Source organism: Aricia agestis, chromosome 6 (genome assembly GCF_905147365.1).
Source record: "Aricia agestis chromosome 6, ilAriAges1.1, whole genome shotgun sequence".
NCBI lineage: Eukaryota > Metazoa > Arthropoda > Insecta > Lepidoptera > Lycaenidae > Aricia > Aricia agestis.
Window position 1 is genome coordinate 16,989,614 of NC_056411.1, and position 27,912 is coordinate 17,017,525.

General features: G+C 38.3%; 2 protein-coding genes across 10 annotated transcripts in view; one reads left to right on the forward strand and one right to left on the reverse strand.

Moving 5' to 3' along the window:
- Nucleotides 1-614: 614 nt before the first annotated feature.
- Nucleotides 615-8,943, reverse strand: LOC121728424 (glycine-rich protein 5-like). Of its 3 annotated transcripts, none has more exons than XM_042116618.1 (6): nt 8,810-8,943; nt 7,110-7,137; nt 5,326-5,349; nt 4,104-4,148; nt 2,129-2,155; nt 615-735 (listed from the first exon to the last, which is right to left on the reverse strand). In XM_042116618.1, exons 1-6 carry the CDS (start codon nt 8,858-8,860, stop codon nt 674-676), a joined length of 237 nt encoding a protein of 78 aa, XP_041972552.1. In that variant the 5' UTR covers nt 8,861-8,943; the 3' UTR covers nt 615-673. The 3 variants fall into 3 exon arrangements, with proteins under 3 accessions (XP_041972552.1, XP_041972551.1, XP_041972550.1); XM_042116617.1 differs by having other exon boundaries at nt 4,101-4,148; XM_042116616.1 differs by having other exon boundaries at nt 4,098-4,148.
- A 1,389-nt stretch (nt 8,944-10,332) lies between these two features.
- The window catches only part of LOC121727607 (phosphatidylinositol 4-kinase alpha), a 38,543-nt gene continuing 20,963 nt past the window's right edge, over nt 10,333-27,912 (forward strand). Inside the window, exons 1-18 of one of the 7 annotated variants that reach the window (XM_042115523.1) lie at nt 10,333-10,490; nt 12,687-12,897; nt 13,172-13,893; nt 14,535-14,648; nt 15,894-15,935; nt 16,935-17,112; nt 17,491-17,544; nt 18,409-18,509; nt 18,996-19,152; nt 19,404-19,599; nt 19,856-19,966; nt 20,228-20,401; nt 20,698-20,908; nt 21,551-21,662; nt 22,430-22,441; nt 23,972-24,245; nt 24,468-24,569; nt 24,778-24,979. In XM_042115523.1, coding sequence (XP_041971457.1) covers nt 10,407-10,490; nt 12,687-12,897; nt 13,172-13,893; nt 14,535-14,648; nt 15,894-15,935; nt 16,935-17,112; nt 17,491-17,544; nt 18,409-18,509; nt 18,996-19,152; nt 19,404-19,599; nt 19,856-19,966; nt 20,228-20,401; nt 20,698-20,908; nt 21,551-21,662; nt 22,430-22,441; nt 23,972-24,245; nt 24,468-24,569; nt 24,778-24,979 — 3,057 coding nt within the window. In that variant the 5' untranslated portion in view covers nt 10,333-10,406. The remainder of the gene's footprint in view (nt 10,491-12,686; nt 12,898-13,171; nt 13,894-14,534; nt 14,649-15,893; nt 15,936-16,934; nt 17,113-17,490; nt 17,545-18,408; nt 18,510-18,995; nt 19,153-19,403; nt 19,600-19,855; nt 19,967-20,227; nt 20,402-20,697; nt 20,909-21,550; nt 21,663-22,429; nt 22,442-23,971; nt 24,246-24,467; nt 24,570-24,777; nt 24,980-27,912) is intronic. The other 6 variants (XM_042115524.1, XM_042115528.1, XM_042115525.1 and 3 more) reach the window with 6 other exon arrangements.

The window sequence follows — 27,912 nt, forward strand, 5'->3', positions numbered from 1 at the left end:
AGGGTTTGATAATAATGTAGTCAGCTGTAGATGGTAGTAATATCTAACTGTTTACTATCGTGGGATAGCAGCCCGTGCAGATATTACCTAGTCTTCAGAGACGGCCTAAGTGTCTAAACACACTAGGCCGAAGTTACGCGACGTAAATTCCGCATGATTACGTCAACGCATACAAAATACGGCCGGAACGCGACGGAATAGTGTGTCATCGGTAATTACAAAATACATTGCGGGCGTAATCATGCAGAATTTACGCCGCGTAACTTCGGCCTAGTGTGTTTAGACACTAAGGCGTGGGCGGGGTGGACCACCGGGTCTCGAGGTCAAAGGCCTCGGCCCTCGCCTCGCGCCCCTTGGACAACGATCATTTTTATAGGATTTACTAGTTTTGATACTTAAATTTTTATAAGTAAGTAAATGAAAATTTGATTTTGAGTATAAAAAATGTTTCTCGCAATAAAATTCGTCATCTACCGTCATCCATCAGCCATGGGGCCTCACAAAATATATCTTGCCCACATCAAATTTACGTCTAGCCACGCCACTGCTAGTCTCGTCTTTCGATTTTATAAGGAGTATTAGGGTTAGATATAAAAGAGAACTTGTAATTTATTTTGAAAATTTATTTGTGCGCTGTACATACATGGTGATGAAATGATATCTTCCAAAATATCTATCCTAGACCCGCGCTGCCCCCTGCGCCAGCACCGACGTTGGCGCCCATAGAAAATCCACCTGTGTACACATCATTAGGCATATAATGAAATATTCCAATACCACAAGGCTATATTCCTGTGGTTTTCCATAAGTGTCTAAAGACTAAACACACCATGCCGAAAAAACGCGGCCGAAGTTCGCATGATTACGTAGCTGCAAAGTATTTTAAATTACCGATGACACACTATGCCGAAATTACGTCGCGTTATAGGTACATATAGCATGCGTAGCGCATTGCTGACGCAATCATTCTGAACTTTGGCCGCGTTTTTTCGGCCTAGTGTCTGCTAGTGTTCTTAGGTACTGCCGCACTGCCGCACTCATCAGAGTGGAACATTAATTACTTAAATGCAATTAATTCAACATTTTGACATAAGCCTCATATTTTTATTTTTTTTATATTAAATTGAAGGTTAATCTGAAGTCTGAGTACGGCGCGGCGGTTAGACACGGGAGCATCTATAAATTACGCAAATCGTAGATTTCGTAAACCTTAAAAATATAACCGAACCTTACTTTGGGGAGGGCCTGCAAATCACATAGATTAATTATTGCTTAACATTAATGTCATATCATAAACCACGAGAAAATAAGTACTTAATAAGTAAATAAATAATAATTTAGACTGGGTTCGAGTTGTGTGATTGTGTCATTACGATATTAGAAGCAGGTGCCAAACAAGGACGTTATTTCAACGTCCTTGGTGCCAAAAATATTGTCAAACGTCTTACGTAATTTATGGACGCTTCTAAGGTTGGGTTGCACCAGAGGCGTGGTTAAAGTTAAAGTTAAGGTTAAGGTTAAAGTTATGGTTATAGTTAAATATGGCGTCCTTTAGCTTCAACTTTAACCTATGGAGTGTAGATGGAGGAGAACTATGATCTCTGTATGTAAAAAGTGTGTTAAATTAAGGCGCTACTGCAGTAGCAACAGGGTACCAAAAATAAGTGATAATACTTTAGGGTGTGTACGTGTTCCTTGTAGAGAGTTCACTGTGAAAGTAGCAGGTCCGAAGGGGGGGGGGGGGTCACAGGGGACATGACCCCCCCCAAAATCTAAGATCAAATTGAAAAATCTCAAAATCTTGCTAAATAATAAAAGGAAATTTCTAGCTTTCCCCTAACCAGCACTTTGTCTGACCTTGGACAGCTGCTGTGAACCCAGTCTAACCGTCCGAGGGCGCAGATAAAAAAAATTGTGTAGTGACTACTGAGTGACCCCCCCCAAAATTTCAGGCTGCAACCGCGCCTGGTCCTTGGACGCTATATTTAACTTGACATTTTGCACTGACTGTAGTTACCTATAGTTAAAGTTAGTTGTTGCAACCCAACCTAAAAATATACGGTATACTTAATAATTATTATAGCCTTTATTTCAACCTCCATTTCTCTGTTGATTTAGCCAGGCTCACCTTGTGCACCGTCTGCGCCCCCTTGTCCTGAAATTAATGTTGGTATAAAATAAATTAATATTGGTTCTGGAATAAAGACTTTAATATAGGTACGCTACTGAAATCCTTCTTTCCTTTTTTTTTAAATATTACTTATTAATAATTACCTACATGACTGTCTCGTTCAAAGCACTACTAGCTATTATTATACTTGGAAATAACATGTTTCCAACGCGGGAACCCACGACCTCCGGAGTCGAGAGCGACGCTCTAACCACTAGACCACGGAGGCGAATATATATATGTATAGGTATGTACATTGTATATATGTTATAGGCAAACTCCGAAGCTCCGGCGCTCCTAGGTTGGACTGGTCAATCCTCAGGTCAGACTGAATGACTTAGTCAAAGCCCAAACAAATGTAAATTTTCGGCCTTTGACTAAACAATTTTCGTCAAACCTGGGAGGGACTAATTTGGTCAGGCAAACGTCAAAACACAATTTTATTAAATCGGGGTTTGACGAGTCAAACTCCGATATAGGTATGAAGTGTCTTATCTTCGTATATTTGGAAGCATTTTATCATTTAAGCAGCTTTCAAGTCTTAACCGCTTAACTCTGCCAGTTCTGACACCTGATTGGTCAGCTTACGTGATTTTCACTTTTATATTTGAGATGCTTTGAGAGAATGCCGTGTGGCATTTGGCCCGCCTTTTGTACGATGTGCAATAAAGTATAAAATAAATAAATAAATGCTTTGGAATATACGGAGGTTAGTTTGTAAGATGAGGTATAAAAAAATATAAAAAAAGGATTTTGCATTGATTTCTCTAAGAGACAGCCGAACGTCAGGCACATCTTCGATCTTAAGGCGGGGATTAATCTCAATCAAAAACGATAACCTTGCACACAACCAAAGACCAAGCGTATATGCATCGCAATAAGATTCATTTTAGCTTAGCATAAAACTACAGGTTCTCGGGCGGATCTTCTCTATTTTTCATGTTTTTTTTAAATATCTTTGGAAATAAATATTAAGAAACAAAATTGTTCGGTTAAAGAATTTTTAATATAGATTTACTAACAATTTATTCAAATAAAATGTACAATTATCCTAGTTAATACTTATATTTCGATGAAATAGAGTTTTTTCGGAGGTAAGTTTGTAAATTAATTACAGCAAAAGTATTACGTTTTATTAAAATGTTTATGGTTTAAGGTATTATATATATTGTGCTTTATATCTCATATTTTTTAACACTTCGTTATTATATAGGAACTAGGTAAACCGGGAGTCACGGAATAACAAATTGGGGTTTATCCTCGCCTTAAGAAATTTTTCTTTGCATTCTTTTATTTGATTCCTCGAAAAAAGTGTGTTTATTGTCCCGTCCTCAAAACAAACAACGTCGTAGCGTTTGAGACGGCGATAATGCAAAGACGTTTTCTTTTTAGCTACTTTAGCGGATTCTACCTCACTGATAATCTGCTCATACAACTGTTTGTTTTTTATGTGAAATGAACACTTATTTTTATTCAAATTAGAAATTTTCTCTTTAAACTTTACTTCTTTATCCACGTTTTTAGTAACAACAACACCGTTTGATTACACGTCCGCACGCTCAATGAACGAACATGAAATGACAAAACAATCGGTCGGAACACCGCGAGAGACATTATGAACCTGTTTAAACATGTTCAGATCAACGTTTGACCGAGTTTTGCAGTCGCTTCTAGGATTGACTAGGCCAAAACCGAAACAGAATAATTTACTTTCGACGTTTGACTGAAAAGTTAGGAGCTCCTGGGTTTGACTAAAAATACTTCAGGCAAAGGGCGAAATTGAAATTTATTTCGGGGATCGCCTGACGGCTTTGGCCAAACCTAGGATAAACCAGTCCTTCCGCGAAGAGACTGTGTATCGGACTTTGACTATAACATATATACAAGAATTGCTCGTTTAAAGATATAAGATAAGATAATATTATACCACCACCTCCTCCAGCTCCGCCGCCGACGCCCGCTCCGAAGCCAAAGCCAGCTGAAAGAATTTTATTCCTATAACAGTAACAGTAACTAAAAAAAAGTAAGTAAAATTTTGATAAATAGACATATTTTACAAATGACAGTCTAAAGCTCAATTTACACACGCGCGGAATGGAACGGAATGGAAGCGTCAATTTCGCCTCATGATGCGGTAATTCCCATTATCCCATTATCTGTATCTTACTTGACTATATTATAATTTATAGTTCGCGCCACTTTCCGCAGTTTCCACAGACGGCACCGGGGACATCTCGAGAATTCCGCAAAAGACGCGCGTCCAATTTTTTTGGCTCGTATTTAATTTGTGTGTTACACTGTTGATACAAAAATTAAGCTATGTATAGTTTCGTTACAAAAAGTCAATTCCGTTCCACTCCGCGGACCGCGGCGGCATTAATATAAAATACAAATTGAGCTGGGCTGGGCTGGTTTTATCGTTAAGCGTTTCGCAGCGCCGTTAAGGAGTGAGCACACTGAGACGGGCCGTGCCGGGGCTCAGCGTGCTCATCGCAAAAATCCGCCTCCATACAATTTGTATGGTAGCGGATGCGCGTATCGCACACTGTGTCGGGGAGCAGCGGATTTCCGCTTCCATACAAATTGTATGGAGGCGGATTTTTGCGATGTAGCGTTGCGTTCGAAGCTCAGGTAACAAACGTATGGGCGAACGGCGCTGCTCAAGCGCTCGATTATAAAACGCTACTGCTACCCCCATGCATCTTCGAACGCGCGGCGCACCAACGGCGCTGCCGAAACGCTTAGGATCAACGCAACGCAACTTTTTATTGGGCGATAGTGGCCAGTACCGGTTTAGCACTACCAGCGCTCTGGGTGAGATTTCTTCGGCGCCCAGGATGCTGGTAGTGTTGAAAAAATTGGCGTCCCTTTTATTTGCCTTCAGCGCCCCCTTTTTATCCTGTGTCCAGCGCCAAACTTTGCATCGCGTTGTAGGTGTAAAGGCATGAATTTAATCATTAGGTATAAATTACATTGCAAATTGCATAAATGATTATGAAATTTTGCGCGGAAGTGTGAAGATATTGGCGATAATACCAATTCTCACAATACCTATATTGCCTATACACGGTACACCGAAACACGGAACCCCCAAACTCCCGACTTCTAATTCCTCAGATTTCAGAGCTCACCGTACTGTCAAGTGATTTACGTACCTCCCGCTTGACCACCCGCTTGTCCTGAAAAAATGGAATTTATATTATTTTTAGGTATAGGGTTGGTTGTCTCACATTGAATCAGGTAAATTTCAAAGTCTCGTAGAATGCTTGTTTCTAAATTAATTCCCCAAATTTTTTTAAATATAGTTTGAAAATTTATTTAACTACAATAAGGCCAACAATTTTATTTAAAATTCTGTTTGGTTTTAGCAATAAAAAATAAATTATAAAAAATTAGATTTGGTTAAATGTGTCCTTCGGGAGATACACATTTAACCGGGGTATTTTCCACATTGAACCGCCTTATAAATCATTTACATTTAGACTAATTTGTATTTAAATTGCTTTGTAATGTAATAAAAAGCTGAATATCGATAGTATTATATTTATTATTTTACCATAAAACTAAATTTTACAACGTCACTCTTCATTTGTACTTGAGCAACATGATTTTTATCACAAAATAATTAATAAAAGCTCTAAATCTTATAACCTAGACCTACTTTAAGCATAACAAAACATTTTTCTTAAACTTTGGTTCAATTATTAGACCATTTTTTCTCGCTGCCAACTATAAGGGATAGTTATGTTATTTACCATCGCCATTTGGTACGCTACTTTACGACAGTCTTTTGGGGTCAGTCCATAAAATTTTAAAGTGCATTCTAAAATGTACTGTTTATAAACATCTTCTTGTTCGCTGGTAAAAATGAGATGATTGTCATAATTCGGTAGCAATCTCTTCCTAGCAAGGTCCTCTACGTTGACGTGCAAGTATTTTTCTACGTAACGTCGTAAAGTTTGGAACGCAATGTCATAAGTTTTCTAATACTTTCGCCTGATCTATGCAATTATTGGCAGCTGAATGTCCACCTCTTTTTCTTACTAACACCTTATTTCGCGCCATACTGTAACAAAATAAATAATTATGGTATTAGTACACATTTAATCTGTGGGGTGGTGCACATTGAGCCATGGTTCAATGTGTACCACCTACAAGTGGCTCATTGTGGGACAGACCACGTTTAGGCAACTAATCTCAAAATTTTACCCAGAAAATAATCTCGCACAGTAACGAATTAAGGTGCATTTTCAAGCCGGATAACTACAGTATACAGTATTAATATAAAGAGACCAATATCATTGATTGTAAAAAAGTGAAAAAAGAAAGAAATTTGTAAAAAATACTTACTTTTCGAGTTCATTTTCGTAAAAATGCTCCTCACACAACCTCTTCGCGCGCTAGCGCCACGCAAACTAGTGGGCAGACAGAGATAGTAAATACCTCTCTTTCAGCCATTTTTGCAGAAATTGGCAACGTCGCATTTTGGAAATAAAATGGTGGTTAAATGTAGCTGCCTGGTTCAATGTGAGACATCCGACCCTACTTAATAATAATACAACTCTCATGGAAGTCTAGAAACGTCGTAAATTGTAATTTGAACTTGTCATGTAACCATGAACTGGGGGTCCCATTTTTAAGTTTCGTGTTTGGATAAAGTAAGTAACTAGTTACCTACTTTATAAGTAGGTAGGTAGGTAATTAATTAAGTAGATAAAACCGTATGTGAGTAGGTACTTAGTATCATGCTAAGTACTCACTGTATACGGTTTTGATCGATAGTTTTACTCCGAATCGAAGAAAATGACATTTTTGACAAAATATTTAATTCCATCGAGCCGGCTCGAAGGGAGCCTTCGAGCTGTCAGTTTTGCGGTCCACACGGTGGTTATTGCTCGATTTGGAGTAAAACTATCGAGCGTAACCGTCGAAAACTTACCATCTGTGCCGGACGATTGTTGCATGCTCTGAAATATAAAACATGGTATTATCATCTACTTAATGAAAGAGTTAGGTGGGGGGACTCAGTTTTCAGTTTAGGAGATAAGTAGAAAGCAGAGATAGAGACTGGATAATCTAGCTACGAATTTCTTGATGCGGTCCGCGCTCAAAGCCCGCGTCAATTAAGAGGATTCCACACCGCCCTTTTTTCCATACAAACGTTGTCCCCTGTTTCCTCCCTGGATAATGCTAGTAGAGTTATAATTTTTTTCCTGAATATCTACGGCCACTAATACAATGTCCCTATGTTTTCTTTTTTTTCATAATTTAATTATTAAATAAGATATGAACGTTCAAAAACCCAAAAAAATGGCCAGATTTTCCACTGTGTTCAAACGTCCAGAAAACAGATTTGGCTAGATTATACAAAAAAAGCAAAACATAGGAACATAGCTCAAGCCTTTTTTAAATCTTTAATGAAAAAAGTACTTAAATCGGTTAAGTTTTGGAGAAGGAATCAGGGGACAACGAATCGTTGATTTTCTGGATTTTCTGCAGTTGTCTCTATCGCGTTCTGCGGTATAGACTTGAGGTAAGGGAGACAGCTATAGATATTACACGTACTTTTTTTTCATTTCTCTAGCCGCTGTTGTATCCTCTTAAGCTATACAATAGCTTACAGGGCCCCCGCTACCATATTATGTGCAATGTGTGCAATGCACATAGGCGCCATCCTCTAGGGGCGCCAAATTGCTATCTTTAGGGGCGCCAAAACCAAGGTCCCAAAAAATTTGCCTAAAGGGGCGCCAAAATACTTTTTTGCACACAGGTGCCAGTAGCCCTTACGGGGGCCCTGATAGCTTATATAAGACCAATTAATTGCTAATTCGTTGTAAAGTCACGCTTGTAATGTACAATCTTCACAAAATAATCCAATCTAGGTACAATCAACAAGGTAAAATTGAAGAGAAATTGACAGTGCCAATTGGAGTTACACAGTTGTAAGAGGGCGTCCACAAATTACGTGAGGTGTTTTTTTTAATTTTCTAACCCCCCTCCTCCCTAGTGATATCGTGAGATTTTATTCAACCCCCTCCCCCACCCCCCAATCTCACGTGAGATTTTTTTAAATGTAGGTTTCTTACAATCTTACAGAAATGCGTCAAGGATTGTTTGACAGTCAGTAGGTAGGTAAACGTATTAATTAACGTCAAAGTATGAACAAAATTATTTTCTCGAACGAATTAGAGAATTACCTTAATTATATTATTACGATAACGCTTACTAATAAATCTTAAGCATATGTACAATCTGGATGAAATGGACCAAAATAGTACATTTTTTTTGTAACAATAAGAAAAAAAATACTTGAGATTTGCCGAGACCCCCCCCTCCCTCCAACGTAAGATTAGATGAGATTTGACTTGACCCCCTCCCTCCCTTAAACACCTCACGTAATTTGTGGACGCCCCCTAAATTGGAGCTCTTCATAGATATAATATAACATCCATTCCCATAAACAGTGGCGGCCTTACCTACTCATTGCGAGGCTCAGGGCAGTAGGTCTTTGCGAGGTCCTTTGTCTTACGAAAAAATACCTTACGAGGCCCCTGCAAGAGCGGAGGCCCCGGGCCCTGTTCACCACCCCCGAGGGCCGCCACTGCTCTTATAGACTACAAAAAAATTTAAAGAACTTACGTTGCCAGCAAGCAGCATCACGGAAAGAACCAAAGCCACAACTTTGTACATGTTGAATGCTAAATGTGTAGAAACGATAAAAATCAACGTAATATTACTGTCGCATCCTTATTTATATTATTCAGAGTAGTAGGGATGAGCTGTAAATGAGAAGTAAGTAAACATAGCATTTAAGTACTTTTAAAACCCTGTCAAAGTAAATTACTCTAACTCCATTTAATATATCCGTTATTGTGGTTAATTAAGAGCATACACCAGGGGCGAGAGAAATTGAAAATAGGTATTTGAAAATGTATTGCTGTCTCACCAATCTCAAGTCTCCCACCGCAGAGCGCGATAAAGACAACACGACAAAAGTTCTAATAAAAGAACAGAAAATCTTCGATTCGTTGTCCGCTGATTCCTTCTCCAAAACTAAACCGATTTAAGTACTTTTTTCATAAAGAATTAAAGCAAGGTTTGAGCTGTGTTCCTATGTTTTATTTTTTTTTTGTATATTTTAGCCAGTTTTGTTTTCTGGGTGTTTAAACACGGAGGAAAATCTGGCCATTTTTTTTGGGGTTTTGGACGTTCTTATCTTTTTTATTAATAAAATTATGAAAAAAAAGAAAACATAGGGACATGCTAATAGTGGCCATAGATATTCAGGAAAAATTCATAACTCTACCGGCATTATCCAGGGAGGAAACAGGGGACAACGTTTGTATGGAAAAACGGCGGTGTGGAATCCTCTTAATACTGTGACTGCGAAAAACTTGTAAGTTATAAAAATGTTTTGCTTCTAATTGTACTGTACTCTGGAGACTTTATTGTTATAACGCTCTGCTGAACACGCTTACGATTTAATTATAGATATTCTGCAACAGTTTATAGAATATATTTCACACGCATTAAATTCACATCAAGCCCGCCACGTTTCGACACTATTGATGTTTCCAAATTGCTCTGTGGCATGCAAATATTATAGGTATTACCTACAAAATATATACTTTAGTATGTAATTTTGAGCGATTCCGTACGTGTTATACACATATTTAAAGTAGGTAGGTACTTACCTATTTTACTTATGTAAGTTATATTATTCATTCGAAAAACGATATAAAGCTGCAATGCATTGCAATAATTCAGAATTAGGCCATACGAAACGACAGCGTTTTCATTGCTTTCGTGAGTTTCGCCCTCATGAGCTTTGGTTTCGCCGAAATCCGAATATCTCTATTCTCTCCCCAGCCGCCGGCGACTGGATTTACTAATTTACGTTTAAAATCTTTCTATTTATTTCACTCATAATATTATGTATAATCGTATTAAAAAGAGACCTTTAAAAGCAAGCTCTCTTTTGTTCAGCTTCTGGTTCTAAGCAATATTTGCAAACTATTTAATTTCAGAACGTATCAAAGCTACATTTCTGAACGTTATATTATATTCGAAAGCCTGCGCCGTGGGCGGAAAAAAAATCATCTGTCAATGTCAATGTCACACCACCGTACGTCAAAATTGATAAAAATTTTGTGAAGCAGTATTTGTGTGTCGCGGACTGCGTTTGCTTATTTTTAATTATTAAAATGATTTAATTTCAAAGAAAATAAGCTTAGTTATGGACGAAAACGATTTCTTTAAACAGACAGTACAACACCTGGCGCGATGTCTTTCATGTATAAATCCAACACCATGGGAAAAGGTTGGTCCTGTTTATTGTTTTAAGGAAATTATTTACTGGAGATTATGAAATACGGCGAATTCGCTACGTCAATGTTTTACGAAACTTATCATGCATCTAAAATTAACATTGGAAGTTAAACCATAGTAGCTGTTACTTTGTATTTTAGGGTAAACATGACCTCATCAGAATGACATAAGCTTTATTGATATCCTTTTTACTTGTAATTATTATATTTAGCAATAATAGCCTGTTAGAAGTTAACTTCAACTATAATATTATATTTCGTGTGAAATGTCTCTTGTTTCCTTTATAGTACTTAGCATGTTAAACACATCCAAACATCTGCCCTGAATATTATAACTCTAGGCTTCCCAAACTTATTTTTACTGTGACGCCCTAGGGACTTTTGCCATTTCTTTACAACGCCCCTGATCCCAGTCCCCCACAAATACTTCCATTTTTAGAACCAGACCAGCCTGCATAGGTTATCAGTAAAAAAACATTTTTTCCTCATTAATGAGGAAATCATAACCAAATCAAAACTTATGCATAAAAATTCAAAAAAGATATTTCTGAAATGCACTTGCTTTTCTGAGCATAGATTCTGAAAGTGGGGATACTGCCCGGGAATATATGAATGGCATACCTAATGCGCACGGTGCTCACTTGATTTGGTTGTGTCGATATGTGACGCCCCTGGGACTGACTGACCTCATAGTTTGGGAAGCCCTGTTATAACTTGTAAGCAATAAATGGTTAAGATAAAAAATAGTATTTGATCAGTTGATTTATACTTAGGTACATCTAAAGTATGAGTTATAAGTTTTGAAAAGGCAATCAGAGCCTGAATGCAATATTATATAAAGGTTGTTTATTGGAAACAATCCATTATAATTTCTTTGCTGTTTTGTCTGTCAGTCCAAAACTTGAATATATTAAAATGATCTTAAAAATACAATATCAATTACATATTTATTTTTAATTAGCAATTTAGCAGTGAGAATATTAATGACAAAATAATGGTAAAATATATTTAATTTAAATAGTGTCATTAAGAAAATACTGTTTTTTTTTAAAACACTATCTCAAAATGTCTTAAAAATGTGTGTGAATAGATGTATATTTTCCAGTAAATCAAGATAAACACAACCTTCTGCTCTCAAGGTTTAAGTGTCTCTTAGCAATTAGACCTTATACCTACTTAACAGAACATGTTTTAACATTAAACAATAGTCGGAATGGGCAAAAAATGTTATCTTCATACTTTATGAATGTTCAAAAGTAACAAAGTATAAGTGATAAATTATTTTTATTAATTAATTAGTACAATGTTGATGTACACTAAATCATTTATTGCAAAATCATGAATAGATGAAAATCAAGGAAAATAATAATAACAATATCTATGAATGTTTCATACTAACAATACATAATAATAACAATATCTATGTATATTTTAAACGTGGGTGACCCATGCTTCGGCACGAATGGGCCGGCTCGACCGGAGAAATACCACATCCTCACAGAAAACCGGTGTGAAACAGCGCTTGCGCTGTGTTTTGCCAAGTGAGTGAGTTTACCGGAGGCCCAATCCCCTACCCTATTCCCTTCCCTATCCTCCCTTATTCCGTTCCCTTTCCATCCCTACCTTCCCCTATTACCCTATTCCTTCTTAAAAGGCCGGCAACGCACTTGCAGCTCTTCTGATGCTGCGAGTGTCTATGGGCGACGGAAGTTGCTTTCCAACAGGTGACCCGTTTGCTCGTTTGCCCCCTTATTTCATAAAAAAAAAAATACCACATCAGTCTGGCCCCGTTGTAAGTACCTGAAGGAAGTGTCTTACAGGTACCAAACAACGGAAATATATTTAATACTTTTAATGCTATACATATATTTAAGATTTTTATTATATGATACACATATTTAATACATGGCCATGACCCAGGAACTTTGAAAACTGTTTATACCATCGGCGGGATACGAACCCGCGACCCCCGGCTTGAGCTACCAATAGCCCACCAACTGAGCCACAGAGGTCGTCAACATAATTTAGTATTTCTATATTATATTCTATATATATATATTTTATCATGGATAAATCTTCAACAAAATTATTAAAGTTGCGCAAAGTTATTATAGTTGTTACAAGTTATTTAGATTCTTTTATTTCAAAAACACAACATATTTAAACATATTAAATTGATAAAATTTCAGGTGAATACCCTGTTTATGCTATGTCCACAAGCTTCGAGCAGTTTGGTCGTGAACCCGAAGAGTCAGGAGGCCAGCATAGCCCTCGGACTATACTTCTTGCAGAGCGGGCTGCAGCATCAAGACAAACTGTTACCATACTTCATAAAGATATTGAAATGCCTTACCAATGCAGAGTTTGAGGAGCCATTGTGTAGAAATGACAATGCGGATCGTAAGTATATTAAAAAAACAAAGACCTGTTTCACCACTTTGTGATAAAGTGCTGAATAGGCTATTCACAACTTTTTTGACAGATTCTCCATACTTCATCTGTCAAGTTAAGTGATGGATAGCCTGTTCGGCACTTATCAGGAAGTGGTGAAACAGGTCCTTAGAGTGAAAAAATCGTAATATTTACCTAGCATTTAGTTTCGATATAATGTGATTCATATAAGCTCCATTGAAATATCCTTTTATTTTATAATTTAGAAAAACATTTTTTTCAGGTATACCAATGTCAGAAAAGTTCAGTTTCTGTCTCAACACACTGCTATCAGACGTGGCGACGAAACAGCCCTCCCTACGCGAGGAGATCGTCACCGCACAAATAGAACTTATGTCCAACCTCACAAAGATCATAATCAACTGCCACGAAAGGAAAGACTCTAGTCCCATTACAAAACTCCACCTCTGCAAGAGCACTGTGCCCATTCTCATAGGACTAGCTCGGTCTATGGGCAGATATGCTACAGTGGAACCTCTACTACTATGTAGATTGTTTCCTCAGCCCAGCAGTCCTGTCAAAACCAAAGAACCTGAACCAAATTTCGAATATTCCACCATAGACAAGAAGAGAAAGTTTAACCAGTTTCGCCCAATCATTCCCAGGTCTTTATCTGGGAATTTGAACCCCAATAATGAGATTATAATTGAAAATGGTGGGGATACAGTTGATAGTACAGGAGGCACACTCAAAAGGGGTTCTCTTCAAAGCTATAACTCAGTACCATATGATCCAACGACATACTTCTTCCACAAATTTGGATCTAGTTTTAACCAGTTTCCTTACATGAGGTTTCCTGAGTCCCCTGAAAAGAGGATCAATGTGCAGTTTTATGTGACTTATCTGCAGTCCATTCTATCGTTGGCAAAGAAAATTTTGACCAAAGATTTGTTGGCATTTCTGGACGAGGAAGCTGAAGATATATTTGCTTCAGGACAAATTCAAGTATGTATTTTTTTAATTTTTGTTCGATCTTAATACATAATACATATTATGTAGATATGTGTAAAGTTAATTGATTCTCAAGATTCAGAGACCCCACAGACTTTCTATTAGCCGATAGTTTGATCGGATTGGGCTGTTATCGCGTACACTACGCCAACTAAACAGTTGGGTTGGTGGTGAGTGCGCAGACTAGACAACAGTCGGCCGATTGTTCTCGCGCGATTCCATTCATTTAGCGATAGATTTTTGAATGGAAAATTTTACACAATTCGGATTTCTGCTGAGTCGGCCAACCGAACAATCGGCGTGTGCGCGCGTGGACGAACGTCGTACTGATTAAGCGTCGGCCGACAGTTTGCCGATGGTTAAGTTTCAAGGCGATCATAATTATAGCTATAGCCCATCAAACTTAATTATGGGCCGACTGAGTTGTAATATGCGTACTTCCATACAGCTTCCTACTGATCATTGGCTCTTGATCCAAACTGTCGGCCAATATAAAATCTGTAGTCTGCGGGGGCTCTAAAAGCTCAATAGCAGACATAGACTGCATCTAGCGGCCTAAGCTGATGACAAAAGTACGTTTTTGCGACAAATACCTTCAATTGTTGAAAATGTCTACTAAGGAAACAAAATTTCAGGTATTCCCTTACAAATCATTCTCGGAAACATTAAACTTAGTCATGGTGACACTATTGCGAGATATTCTGCAGCATCAGAAAGATTTACCGGGGCCCTTCACAAAAGATGTCCAGGTATGTAAGGACTTTTTGTTCAAAGTTTTCATTCTTTATCTCTCTAACTACTTTCACTGCTTTCGTGCCTTAGATCAAGGATTATTTAACACTTTGATATTCCTTTTTGTGCACTCTAACCCCCTTATTGAGAAATATATTAAAACCATGCTATATAGTGCGTGCGGAACTAGTTGGCCGCGCCTTAGGCCCCATCCCCACTTTTCGCGGCCCCCCAAAATCCAAACGTGAGTGTGGATCCGGTTCGCATATTTTTCGCACTTCGCGGCTGGTTCCCCGACCGCATCCCCACTCGCGCGCGAACCGTGCGCGACGCCGCGGCGCCGCGAAATTCCTGCGAAGCATGAGTGAGAGATCCGATTCGCATATGTTTCGCACTTCGCGGCCCGTTCCCCGATTGTTGTCGGTTTTCTGTCCCGCGACAAAGAGATTTTTTTTAAATCTTTATTTTAATAAGGGCTTTTGCCATACAAGACATGCCAGCATTATTAGCAAAGGTGGACAAAATTAGTCTGAAATAAAGTTTTATTTATTTATTTATCTCACGAACTACTAAGCAATTTTGTATGTTATTTGGCACAGATATAGAGTAGACTACGTAAAGAGAGATAAGCTATTTTGTTGCGAAAAAATGTACGATTTCGGTAAAATTCCTAATAATTTACGTGAGCGAAGCTGCATGGGACATCTAGTTTATAATATAAAGTAACATAAATTTGGCTCAAGGGCGCAAACTATAGTGCGTCAAGAAAGTGAAGAAATTAAAAAGTGGCAACATTGCGAACATGTCGCGAACTTTGCGAGTGTGGATCAGTAAATTTGGCAGAATGCGCGATCCGCGGCGCGGTTCGCGGCGCTTTGTCGCGCGCGAGTGTGGATCGGCAGTTAGGTAGGGACAGGGGTGAGGAGCCAGAAACAAACGGTGTGAGGAGCCAAAACCAAAAGGGGTGAGGAGTCAAAATCAAGCGCCCCCGCCTCTCCGTCCCACCGCTCACATATCTAAGGCGCGGCCAACTAGTTCCGCGCGCACTATAATGCAAATTCATGTTGTCTTCGTCTAATATATTTTAAAAGGCACTTGACAGATAAGTACAATATGTCGATTAGCATAAGGATGGAAATAAAATATTCTTATCAATAAGGGGAGAAATATTCTAAACACAGCACTATCAGAATTTCTTTTTTACTATCCTTCTGTTTGTGAACTTTTGCTAATGTTTTGATGTTTGACTTTTGTTTTATTAGCATAAGGGTAAGATTGGGAATGGGACTAAAGAACAGATCCAAGTATGTATTTACTGCTGGTTTTGAAATCAGATTAGGGTTGCGTAGTATTCTTGCTTGTTTATAGCTTGTAAGTAACTTTACTTGCTAAACGTAGTGAGAATAGTTCTTATCCATAGTCGTTAAATTTTCCATTCCCTTTAGTTTACAAGCTAAATTGCTATTAATGGGATATCTTGTAAATTAACTATAATTTTTTATGGGAACGCACGCACGCACGCAACAGCGTAGGTATATTTCGTGCGCTGATGCGTACGCACACGCTAATGTTTGACAGACCTTATCAGATTGAAATAAAGAAATACAGGTCATTACAATATAAACTCATAGTCCTAAAGCCAATGCTAGACTAGCTCAGACAACCTATCAGACCCCTAGTGTGATATTATCAAGCCTTTAAGGTTGCTTTGTATACCCTAGAAATTAGGTAAAATTATCCTCCTAGGAAAAGTTAACAGTATAAGGCCCATTTGTGCCGGCCTGGGTAGTGTTAATAATATTATTTCATTCATTCTGTACATTTATAAATGGTATTGTATGACAATTTGACACATTTGAAATTGTGGTCCATAATTCAGACTGGCAGATATGACGCTTAACGTTCGAATAAAAGTGATACATACAACTGAATATAGAACCTTAAAGTCTATTAAAATGAAAGGATTATTTTACCATTGCAAAAATTATTGCAGCTCAGGGGCTAAAATGATCACATTGCAATTCCTCTCAATCAATTTAGCAAATGATTGTCAAAACTGTCAAACTGACAAATGTCAAATTAGTACGAATTAATGAATTGCAACTTGCAAGCAGACTTGCATTTTGCGATTTTAAAAAAGTGAATCATGTTATGATTAATAATAATATGATTCTCCAAAGCGACCATTTAAGCCCCGCTCTTACTGTAGAAATCAAAACGGTCTTGCATAACTTTTTGAAAATGTCGAGTATTTATACCTGCCTATACCTCACAACATTATTTATCACATTTTAACATTGTAGGAGTTCGTAAAATGTCTGTTCCTGAGCGGGCAAACAGAGCTTCAGAGTCGACACCATGACGCCTCGGAGAAAGAAGACAGAGAGAGCAACTACGCCACTGTCAACAAGTTCAAAGTCAACGTAATGGCGAATTCTGCCTGCGTGGACTTACTGGTGTGGGCGATCGGGGATGAAACAGGTATATCTTGTATAATAATTAGTCATGATGATGATGGTGATGATGATGATTGTAGTTGATTATGATCTATCAAAATTCGTTCACTGCGTACATTACTTTAAGATAAAATTATCCTACCATCCCCGAGACCCAAATCATCTTCATGACAAATCTTATCAAATTGGTTCAGCAGTTTAGAAGTGAAGATCTTCCTTGAAGCTTAACGGATATGGTGTGAAGCGTCAGAAGATATTTTATATTCATTATTTATTTATTTTTTATCTATGTTTATTATTTATTCTATTTTAGAATCTTTTCTTGCCAAATTACGATAGTCGTCTTCGTTAATTGTTTAACAATTTATGATATCTATGTAATGTTTATGTAATAATTTTACAGTGGATCAGGACTTTACCGTGCCAGCTCTAATTAACGCTCTAACTATATTGATAGGTATTAGTTTGAGGTTTTCGAGTTGCCCCCTGGATTAACATCATACAAACCCTTGTGGTCTGGGGCCTCTACATTAATGAGTCATATCCTGAGAAATTTAACTATAATATTAAATCATAAGTATTTAGTATAATGTGTGTATCGTTTATCATAATTAACCACAAATAATTAATGTCATCTGCTGGTTTTGTACTAAACAAAAAGTATACACAATATTGGTGTAACACCACCAAATTGAAACTTATTTGGTATAGTGATCAATAATTTCTTCGGAATACTTTACTTTTATTGCCATTAAAGCCATACAGCGTCGTTGCGTCGCGTTATCACAACGCAACTCAGAGCCAGTCCACACGGCGCGTTGCGTCGACGCAGCGCTGCCATTGCGTTGTTTTGCATACAAATAACCAAGGTGTTAACACGGCGCGATGCGTCGTCGCAACGCACACATGACGGACAGCCCCCCGAGATGAAGCGGGAGGGGGTGTTGACGTTAAGACTTTTTCGTAATAACGCTGCGCTGGCGCAGTGCCTGTGTGGCCGGCTATGCGTCAAAATATTTGCTTTGCAATGATGCAACGCAACGGCGCCCTGTGGACTGGCTCTTATGCCACACCTGCATTGCGTTGACGCGCGCTAACAATACAAGACTATACAGTGTGATAACAGTGAATACTGTGTGTAACAGCGCAGCGCGTCTTTTGCCCTCCCATTTTATTTCATGTCGTTCGACCCGTTAATATCTGAATGTTAAAAGTCGGAGCGTCACCGCTGCGATGACGCAACGTAACGCAACGGAATAATGTGGCACACAACACTTTCTGCGGTTATAAATTTTTTTTTAATAATTATTTTCACTTTTAGGTGCTGACTCGTTGTGTGGAAGACTCACAGAGAAAATAAATTCGAATCACAACCATAAGCTAATATTAGCGCACATGCCTCTACTGATGGTATGCTTAGAGGTAAGTTCCTAAATATGTTATTATCTAGAATACCATAAATCATGAAATTGCTACGAGTACGCACGCAACAGCGTAAATTACGTATTTTGACTGGATAAATCTATTTAGATTAAATACAAAAACATTTCAAAATTGTATAAAGCTAGATTAGCTCAGATCTGTCAACCTATTGGTTTCGCTAAATAGCGGTAGTGTCTGGCCACAATTCACCAGCGTTACAGCGTACACTATCACTCTCTCAGTAAATTTAAGTTGAAAAAAAATCTGATAATAGTTCACATCGCTTATAAGTCTTACCCCGGGCGCGCGGCCAAGCCGCAGCGGCCAGGCCGCGGCGGCCATCGAGAGAGCTACCTTAGTATAAAACCGCCATAGACCAAGAATGGTGACTTATCAGTAAGTATAACGAAATGGCCTTTGCCCAATTTTTTTATGTTTGGTTTTAGTGAGAACATGAATTATATGATATCTATCGATCTATTTCAGGGTCTAGGCAAATTAGCAACAAAGTTTCCAACGATAGCCAACACGTCGATATACTGTCTACGTGACTTCCTCGTCACACCTTCCCCCATACTGTTCAAGCTGCACAAGCTAGACTTGGAGAAGTCTGGCAAGGAGCATAATAATATGAAGGTCACTGGTAAGTAAGCTTTAGGAGCAGCTTTAGTTTGCACAGAGATTGTGAAATGAAGATGCTTGAAATTATTGTATCAAAAAATTGTAAAAATTTTGATTAGTATCAAAACTAGTGTACTCTACTTTTTCGATATTTATATTAAAATATACCTTTTAAGTTTTAAAAGAAGACGGTAAAATTATCACTAAAATACTACTTCTAATATCAGAAGCTAAAATAATAACCAATCCAATCCATTTTCAATCCATTTTCAGTGCAAGGAAAAGAGATGCCAGGCATCACAGAAGCCCGTGTGCCGACAAAATCTACACCCTTCGAGAAGCTTCGAGACGCGGCGATCGAGAATCTATGCGTAGCGTTGGAGGCCGCACTACAAGTTGACCAGTTCTGTGTGCCGGCGCTTGTCGGCTCCGTCAGCAATAGGCTGTTCACTGCAGAAACAAGCGATAGGTAAGAGGGCTAAAACTGACCCTTGTGGAACACCTTATTCATTCAACATAATGTTTGAGAAAAATAAACGCCCTATGCAGAACCCTTGTGCTACAGCTTTCTATTTTGTTTGTTTTGGAAGTTATATAATTATAATTTGATTATATTATCCACCAACTTCTAATATAAGTTTTTTAGAATGGTCGACATAGTTAAAAGCTTTGGAGAAGTCACGAGATTTCATGTTTCACTTTTTCATAACAATTATTTGTTACAGCGAGTCGTCTCTTATAAGCACGAATATCGTCATAATGCTGGGTCACGTGGCTGTGGCGCTCAAAGACACGCCCAAAACCACAGATACTATACTGCAGTTCTTCCAGCAGAGGTAATTTAGCTCATGGGTCTTTTAAAACGCTAACACTTTTAAAACGTTTACTATTTACGCAACTGAAACACTTTAACATTTTATCGAATTTGTCTCAATAATAGTTAATTTTATGTTTTTACTATAGATTAAACGTTCATTTTTCACGATCATTTTTCATATTATTGGGTCATACGTGATTGTAGAAAAAAAGTCTATATTTCAATCATCGTATTACTGGCCACCTACCGAAAAACTTCGTCAGTATCCAACAAATTTCAGGTTATGCCGCGCACCATCATCCCTGGATACGCTGATCGTTGACCAGCTCGGCTGCATGGCGCTAGCCAGTCCCGAGGGTCCAGCCCACGACGAGATCATGAAGATGTTCACCGTCATCACAGTGGAAGCGGCCAGTGCTTCGTACCAGCATACGGATGATAGGAAGCAGTATAGGTGCATTAAGTGGAGATTAAATAAAGAGATTCATATGAAAGAAATGTTGCATCATGACGAAAAACCATTCTGGAAGTATCCAAAAGCGGGTGTTGTTATATAAGGCAATATCGTGACGTCACGCCTTTGTATTTAGTTTTCTTTCTAATCTTAAAATTTCAAGCTCCGTCTTTGTATCAGCTTGTTTATTTGTGTGATAATAATAGACTAGAGTTCGATCCAATAAAAACTCGTTAAACCAACATTACATGCGTCAAAAAGGCTCTGGGTAATTTGTTTTTATTTTTATCCCACAGGCATGTATCGGGCGCGGTGTTGAACGCGCTCGCGAACATCGCGGCGAACGTGTGCGGCACGAGCGCCCGCTTCGAACTGCTGACGCGGCTGCTCGAGCTGTTCGTGCAACTTGGATTGGGCGGTGAACGCGCCACCGACCGCTCGCCAGCGCCCGTGCTCAAGGCCTCAGGCAGCGCCGGCAACTTGGGTGTTCTGATACCGGTTATTGCGGTGAGTGAGACGCAATTGAAGTTAGCGGCGGATGAGTGCATACGCTCGTGAAGTTGACAATGAATGTGCGTTACGAGTACGCTCGCGTACGTCGTATGTGCATACGACATTTTCTTTACTATAATCATACAATAGCACTCAATAGTACAAAGTAGACAATATACATCACGTTGATCAATCCCATGCTAAGTTGAACTTGTGTTATGGCAATCAGACGACGGATACACACCGTTAAAGTTTATGAGGGCGTGGCTATTGTGATCAATGCCTCGGTATACTGATACCGACAATTGCAATAAGTAGTATAACATGCGGTCAAACCTTGCGACTTACGACACGACGCAACTTACAATTGAAGTTAGCAACGACCATGCTGCTGCTGTGCTGATATCTGCAGTCGTTGAGGTGAGTGACGCAAACGAACGTCGGAGCAAAAGTGTGACAAAAATCTTTGCACGAGTGCTTATAAACCTTAGTATGTGCAGCACATGTTCCTTTACTACGCGACACTCGAAATATTATTCTATACTCATAAATATTATTTTCTCGTGTAAATCTAAATTTTAAATCGTATTAAAAATGTCTTCGTTAGTATGACATCGAAAATTGTTTTAGTATATACTCAAATAATTTGTCTTTTAGGTTCTAGTCAAGCGGTTACCACCCATACGTAACCCCAAACCCCGACTACACAAGCTATTCAAGGACTTTTGGCTCTACTGTGTAGTGATGGGATTCACGGCCGCAGAGTCAGGTGAATATTACATTTTTGTAAACTTTTTTCTTTAAAAAAAAAAACTTATAAATGTGCCCACAAAATTCGTTTCAATATTTAACTCCAATATTTTAATTTGATAGGGAACTTGCATGACAAAGATTGGCTTGAACGATTTGAAATGCTTTAATGATTTTGAAACGCTTATAAAATTAACCTTTTGAACTTTAAAACATTGTTAATTTTTTCTATCTTTTACTATATTCATATAAGATTATTTTTAAACTTTTATATTACTAATAGTTAAAACGAATATTGATTACTAAAATTCTTACGGTTCGATATTAAAATTTCTGATGTAACAGTCACACAGCTCATTTCTATAGTACGGTCGCGGAGCACCTAAAAATTCGCACATTGACCTATCGCTACTTGTCTCTTTCACTCGCACACGTACCAGTGTAAAAATGATAGCAATATATTGAGTGAAAGGATGTTGATGGGTCTATGTTCTAAAATCTAACGGAAAAATGTATCAATAGGCAGATGGCGAATTTACATTTTTTGTGACGGTTGGGTTATGGCAAGTTCATGTTAGTCACGAATTGTCAGATTGATATAACCCGTCCAAATAATGTTGGTTCGTCTTTTTCCTATGAATTAATTTATTCGACAGTACAAATTTGTATGTGCTCTGGCGACAAAACGAAATGACTTCTCTATGCAAGTTCCTTACATTTCTATCACTTGTAACCTGTATAGACGTGTTTAAATATTCTTCTCTTCTTCTATGGCCACGCCTGTAGCAATGCGAAAGCGTGAGTAAACTGCTTCTAGAGGATTTAGATTGAATGTTGGTTTCTGATGGTTTTAGATTTCGGCTATGTATTCCTATGGCTTTTATACTATGGATAAACAAACTTGAAAAGTAGATTTTTCGAGGTGCATAACAAAGTTTGTTTATTCTCCTGTCTTTTTGTGTTAGAATTTATGCATATTATATGTTATTAAAAATAAGGTTTTCTTTCTATAAAACATTATTGTTAAAGAAATTTGTTATATGCATAAATTTAGTTTTTGTCCCAGATATTCCTTGTATGTATAGGTCTACCAGAATCTGATGGCAAAAAGTGAGAAATTAAATTGACTCTAGCAATGCCGGGGTAATTGGAATAAAACATTTTGATCCTTTTTTTCCCCTATAGCGGCTTATTCTGTGTGTGAAACATGCAAATATAAAAGTTTATCTAATGATCAAGGATATTTTTTGAAAATCTGCCGTCAAAATTTGCCATCAGATTCTGGTAGACCTATAGTTTTATTTAAAAATAATTGCAGTTATAAATAGGTTTCATGTAGGACTTAATTGAAGATATGTAGTTTTTAATGTTTATCATCTTCAAGAAAGTTTTTGAAGTGTGATATGATAGTAGAGAGGTTGCTGTTAGTTTGAACTTTGAAGATTAATTAGAAGTGTTTGTATTTTGCCTTGAAATTCTGTGAGGGTAAAACATACCACTAATAAAGATAATTACGGAGCGTATAACTATTCAAGGTAATCTATCAGGCTGAAGTCTTGAAACCAGCGGCCAGCGGGGCGGGATCGGCGTCACAATGTATAGATTTATGTGGATAACCGTCTAGTAAGCCGCGCGCCGCTCGGTTTTCGGGGCCTGTCCATATAAATCTATACATTGTCACGCGCCGCGCCGCAGCCGCGCCGCTCCTGCCCCGCTGCCCGCTGGTGTTATTGGCTATTCTTAATAATCTATTATGGGGGTAATTATAATACGCGGCTTATTCCATAATAACTTTAAATCGTTGGTTTTTTCCTCACAGAAATGGCTTTAATTGATTGCAAAGTTGCAGAGTTTGTATTGCGTTTTCTTGTGGTTTTAACAGAGCGTTTGACGCTTAGACTGAATTCGATACTTTGTTAGCTTAGATGTACAAGCTTTTGCCAACTTATATTCAGTATATTTTCAATAAAGTTTTCTTTAATTATGTTAATTCATATTTATATATACTTAGAGATAATTTTAGTTCAGTTTGCGTCATACAATTTATTATACATTTTTGAGAAAGCTTCATACAATGCGAAATAAGGTAAATTAAAACGTTAAAAATTACCACAAAAACCTAGGAAAAGCTAAATGGGAACCTGCAAGAAATATCTTTAGGAATATGTTACAAATATTAAGAAACTTTTTCTAATATTTTTCGATTCTACTTAGTTATTATTGATATTACTATTATAATATAAGTTGGCAAGCCAGGCTACATAGATAAATGTAAGCTTACTACCTAAGCACAAACGAGTGATACACTAACAAAAATATTTCCAACAGGTCTATGGCCGCAAGAGTGGTACGCCGGAGTAAAAGAGATAGCAGTTAAATCACCTTTCCTTGTCTCGCAAACGTCTTTACGTTCGGAAATGAGAGAGCTGCAATATACTTCAGCTGTGAGAAACGATTCGGTGTCAATTAATGAACTACAAGAACTAAAGACACAGATTTTGAACTTGTTGGATCATCAGCCAGATGTGACAGTTATAGTGAACAAGCTGACTTTTGCCCCGTGTATGTACATTTTGAGTGTATATTGGCTGGAGACTCTGAGGTAATTCTTTTTCACCATCTGACAGTTTGGTGCAGGCTTCGGTTAAGATTAATAATTTGAGTTTTTGTTAGAGTTATTGAGATTGTAAATGAAATAAAATTTTATTTTATGATACTTAGTTATCTCTTGTCTTTATTAAGCTTGTAAAATAATGTTTAAGAGATGAGTAAGTATTGTTATTATAAATTGAATGAATATTCAAACTCGTTAAAATAATTTCAGAGTAAGCAACTCTCCCGAGCCGAGTTTGCAACATATTATTGAGTATCTGAGTGATACGGCCTTGCAGAAGGATAAAAGTGGAATGTGGCTCTGTGTTGCCAGGTAAGATAACTACTTATGAACTTGTAAATAGCTTAAAGTAATTAGTAAAGAGAAGTTCTTTATTTGTTTTAATGTTGTTGCGAACATTTTGAATAATGTGGAAGTAATTACAATTTTAAAATCTATTACACATAAACAAAATTCAAACATACGTATGCTTAAAAATTTTATGTGAAATGTGTACGAAAGTTTCACATACATTTTTCAGTGTCGGCGACAAAGTATTCCAGAAATTTTTGGACGTGATGTCACAGAAGGTGAAGGACGAAGCCAGGGAAAGGGAATTGGAGAAACACGCGCAATTTCTATTGGTCAATTTCAACCACATACATAAACAGATACGACGAGTGGCCGACAAGTGGCTTGCCGGATTGGTGGACAGATTCCCCCATCTGTTGTGGAATTGCCAGGTGAGTGATAGAGTATTTGCTTCAAGAAAGCAATAAAATTAAGAGAAAATGCGCACAACATTGACTTGAATAAGTAATTTTTAAACAATACAGAAACCAATTTTTTATATGTGATTGAGAAAAAGCAAACTGCCAACTTATATAAAATAGAAAGGATAATCTTTTACACTACGCTTCATACAAAATGTATCCGTACGCGTACACGTAATATAAAAAAAAAAATAATAAAAAAAAAAAACGTTTATTGCAGACTATCACAGCCCATAGAGGTTAGTGTTAACAATAATCTTATTCCTATGTTAGTAAAAATATAAAGTTTTTATTTTTATTTAAGTATCTATATGCCGTATTTACGCCACGGTACCGGCGCACTGGGGACATGGACAATGGACATGGACGTGCTCCCAGTGAGCCGCTATCGCGCCGTCAGCTTGCCCACATATCGCCTTCAGTATGCTGTTGTCACTCCCGCGAACCCTGTACATCAGTGACGCGGTACGCTTGCGTAAAATTGACGGAAAGTCGTCAGTTCTAGCGTCAGCGAACACGCCAGATGCACTGAAGTATCGCGGGAGCGCCAGCAGCACCCTGAAAGCGTTATTGTATTGGACACGAAGAGCGTCAAACGCCCGCCTCGTATATGCCACCCACAGGGCGCATGTATACAGTGGTTGGCAAAAAGCTTTAAAAAGTGCAATTTTGATCTCCACTGTACACCGCGCAAACCGGCGGGCTAGCATATTGCAGCGCACGGCTAACGCTCTTCTTGCCCTCTCAATATCATCACCATCTCGGAGGTCCTCTTTTATGATATGTCCCAGGAATTTAAATTTCGATACTATTTTAAGCGCGGCCCCATTTAAAGTAACAGGTGGAACATGCACATGTTTTGCTTTACCTACTTTAAAAACCAAAAGCTCACTCTTGGAGACGTTATATCGAAAGCCGTGTACCTACGGTCTCACAAATAGATAGCAGGCGCCTGAGCGCGCTGATTGACGGGCTAAGCAGCGCCATGTCGTCCGCGTAACTGATGCTGTTCACGCAAACACCATCAATCGAGCAGCCGACACCGGTACTGCTCAGCTCCTCAATCAGATCGTTCATGTAGATGTTAAATAGGGAAGGCGAAGTGAGTCCACCTTGTCTCAAGCCACACTCAAGCTTGTACACCTCGGATAGCTTTCTACCCCATCTAACCTGGTTAGTCTGCTCGCTATACCAATATTTGAAAGTGCAGATGAGCGGTTCGGGTACTCCTGCCTTTCGCAATTTAGTCCAGAGGACCTTGTATTTGACTAAATCAAACGCCTTTGATAGGTCTAGAAAGGCTGCGTACACCGGAGTCTTCCTATGTGTATAATACCTAACGGTGTGTTTGAGCGACAATGTTGCACATTTGGTAGATAATTTAGGTCGAAACCCAAATTGCGCATCACTTATACGGAGATGTTTGACAAGCTGCCTCTCAATCACCGCATCCAATACTTTGGCAGTAATTGTAGCTAGAGAGATGGGTCTGTAATTGTCCTTATCCGATAAGTCCCCGGTCTTATTTTTTAAATTCGGAACCACTAGCGTTCTCATAAGGTCGTCCGGTAGGTACGAGTGTCTTATACAGAACGTATATAAAAGACCTAAAAGTCGCGGCAAGTGTAGACCTGCATGCTGAAAATGCTCAATGCTGAGACTGTCATGGCCGGGAGATCGTCCTCGTGTCATGCTTTTGATAATATTAGCAACATCCTTCGCTGTGACACGAGCCGGTACCTGGACGGAGTCTTCGGCCCCGACAGTCCCACCACCGTCGCCCTCATCAGCTGATACGGATGACGGAACCCTAAAATGTTTCAGGAACATATTGGCAATGTCTTTCGGCTCACTCATACCATTAACGCTCACCGGAACACCCGATTTCGAATTGAGCTGCTTAGTAGTTTTCCAAAAGCCACAGAAATCTTTTTGTTTATATTTATTTGCCAAAATGTCCATCTTAATTTGTTCATGATTATTTTGACAAAAACGAAGTTTCGCCTTAAATACTTTTTTGGCCTCAACCATTTCTTTATAGACAGGGCCGCCTCTCGGCCTACCGTACCATATCCTGGAAAGAAATTTTAATTTTTTTAATCCATAAATATGTGTAATTTATCTTTCGGAATAAGAAATTTGTATGCCCCGTAGTCTCTCTTTAATCTCATGTTAACTTTTTCCGGCTCCACCTCTATTTTGGTGTTACATTTTATATATTTTTTGATATCGCTAACCTCACAATTTATGTCAACATTATATATATAGAACGGGATTTTAATGTCTGCCGCTCTAAAATTATATTCAATTTTTGTATCCGCCTTGCCTTTTTGGCTTATAAATCTATTTTTAAAGCGTTTTCTTTTGACCTCCATCCATTGCTCCTCAGTCTGTGTAATACTCGTAATATTATTAATATTGTTTTTAGGGCTTTTTAACGCATTTTCGGTTTTCGCAACGTCCAGGTAGGTACGCGGTAGGCAACCAAATTCCGTGCGCGCTGCACATTGAGCGGGCTCGGTGAGATAGGTATTATTCTGCAAATCAGCTGTTGGGCCCGAGTTGTTTGTTTCAGTATTTGTACTCGGAGATACATGTATTATTCCGATAGGTCCGCTGTCGCAATCAAAATTATTACAATTTTTATTGCTCGATCCCCTTTTGGTATTAACAAAATGACAGGTAGGTATAGATTGAGTAGATACCGCCCGCCTTAACTCAAAATCCTTTAATTGTTCGCTGGTAACGTATGAACCCTTGATTTCCGCTACTTCCCTTTGAAGAATAATGATGTCCTTCAAGAGTCTGCTTACATCAACATGGTCAAATGTGACCGGCGGCAATTTCTGTAACTCGCGAGCCACAAAAATCGGCATCTCCTCGGGGTCTGTGCATTTCAAAAG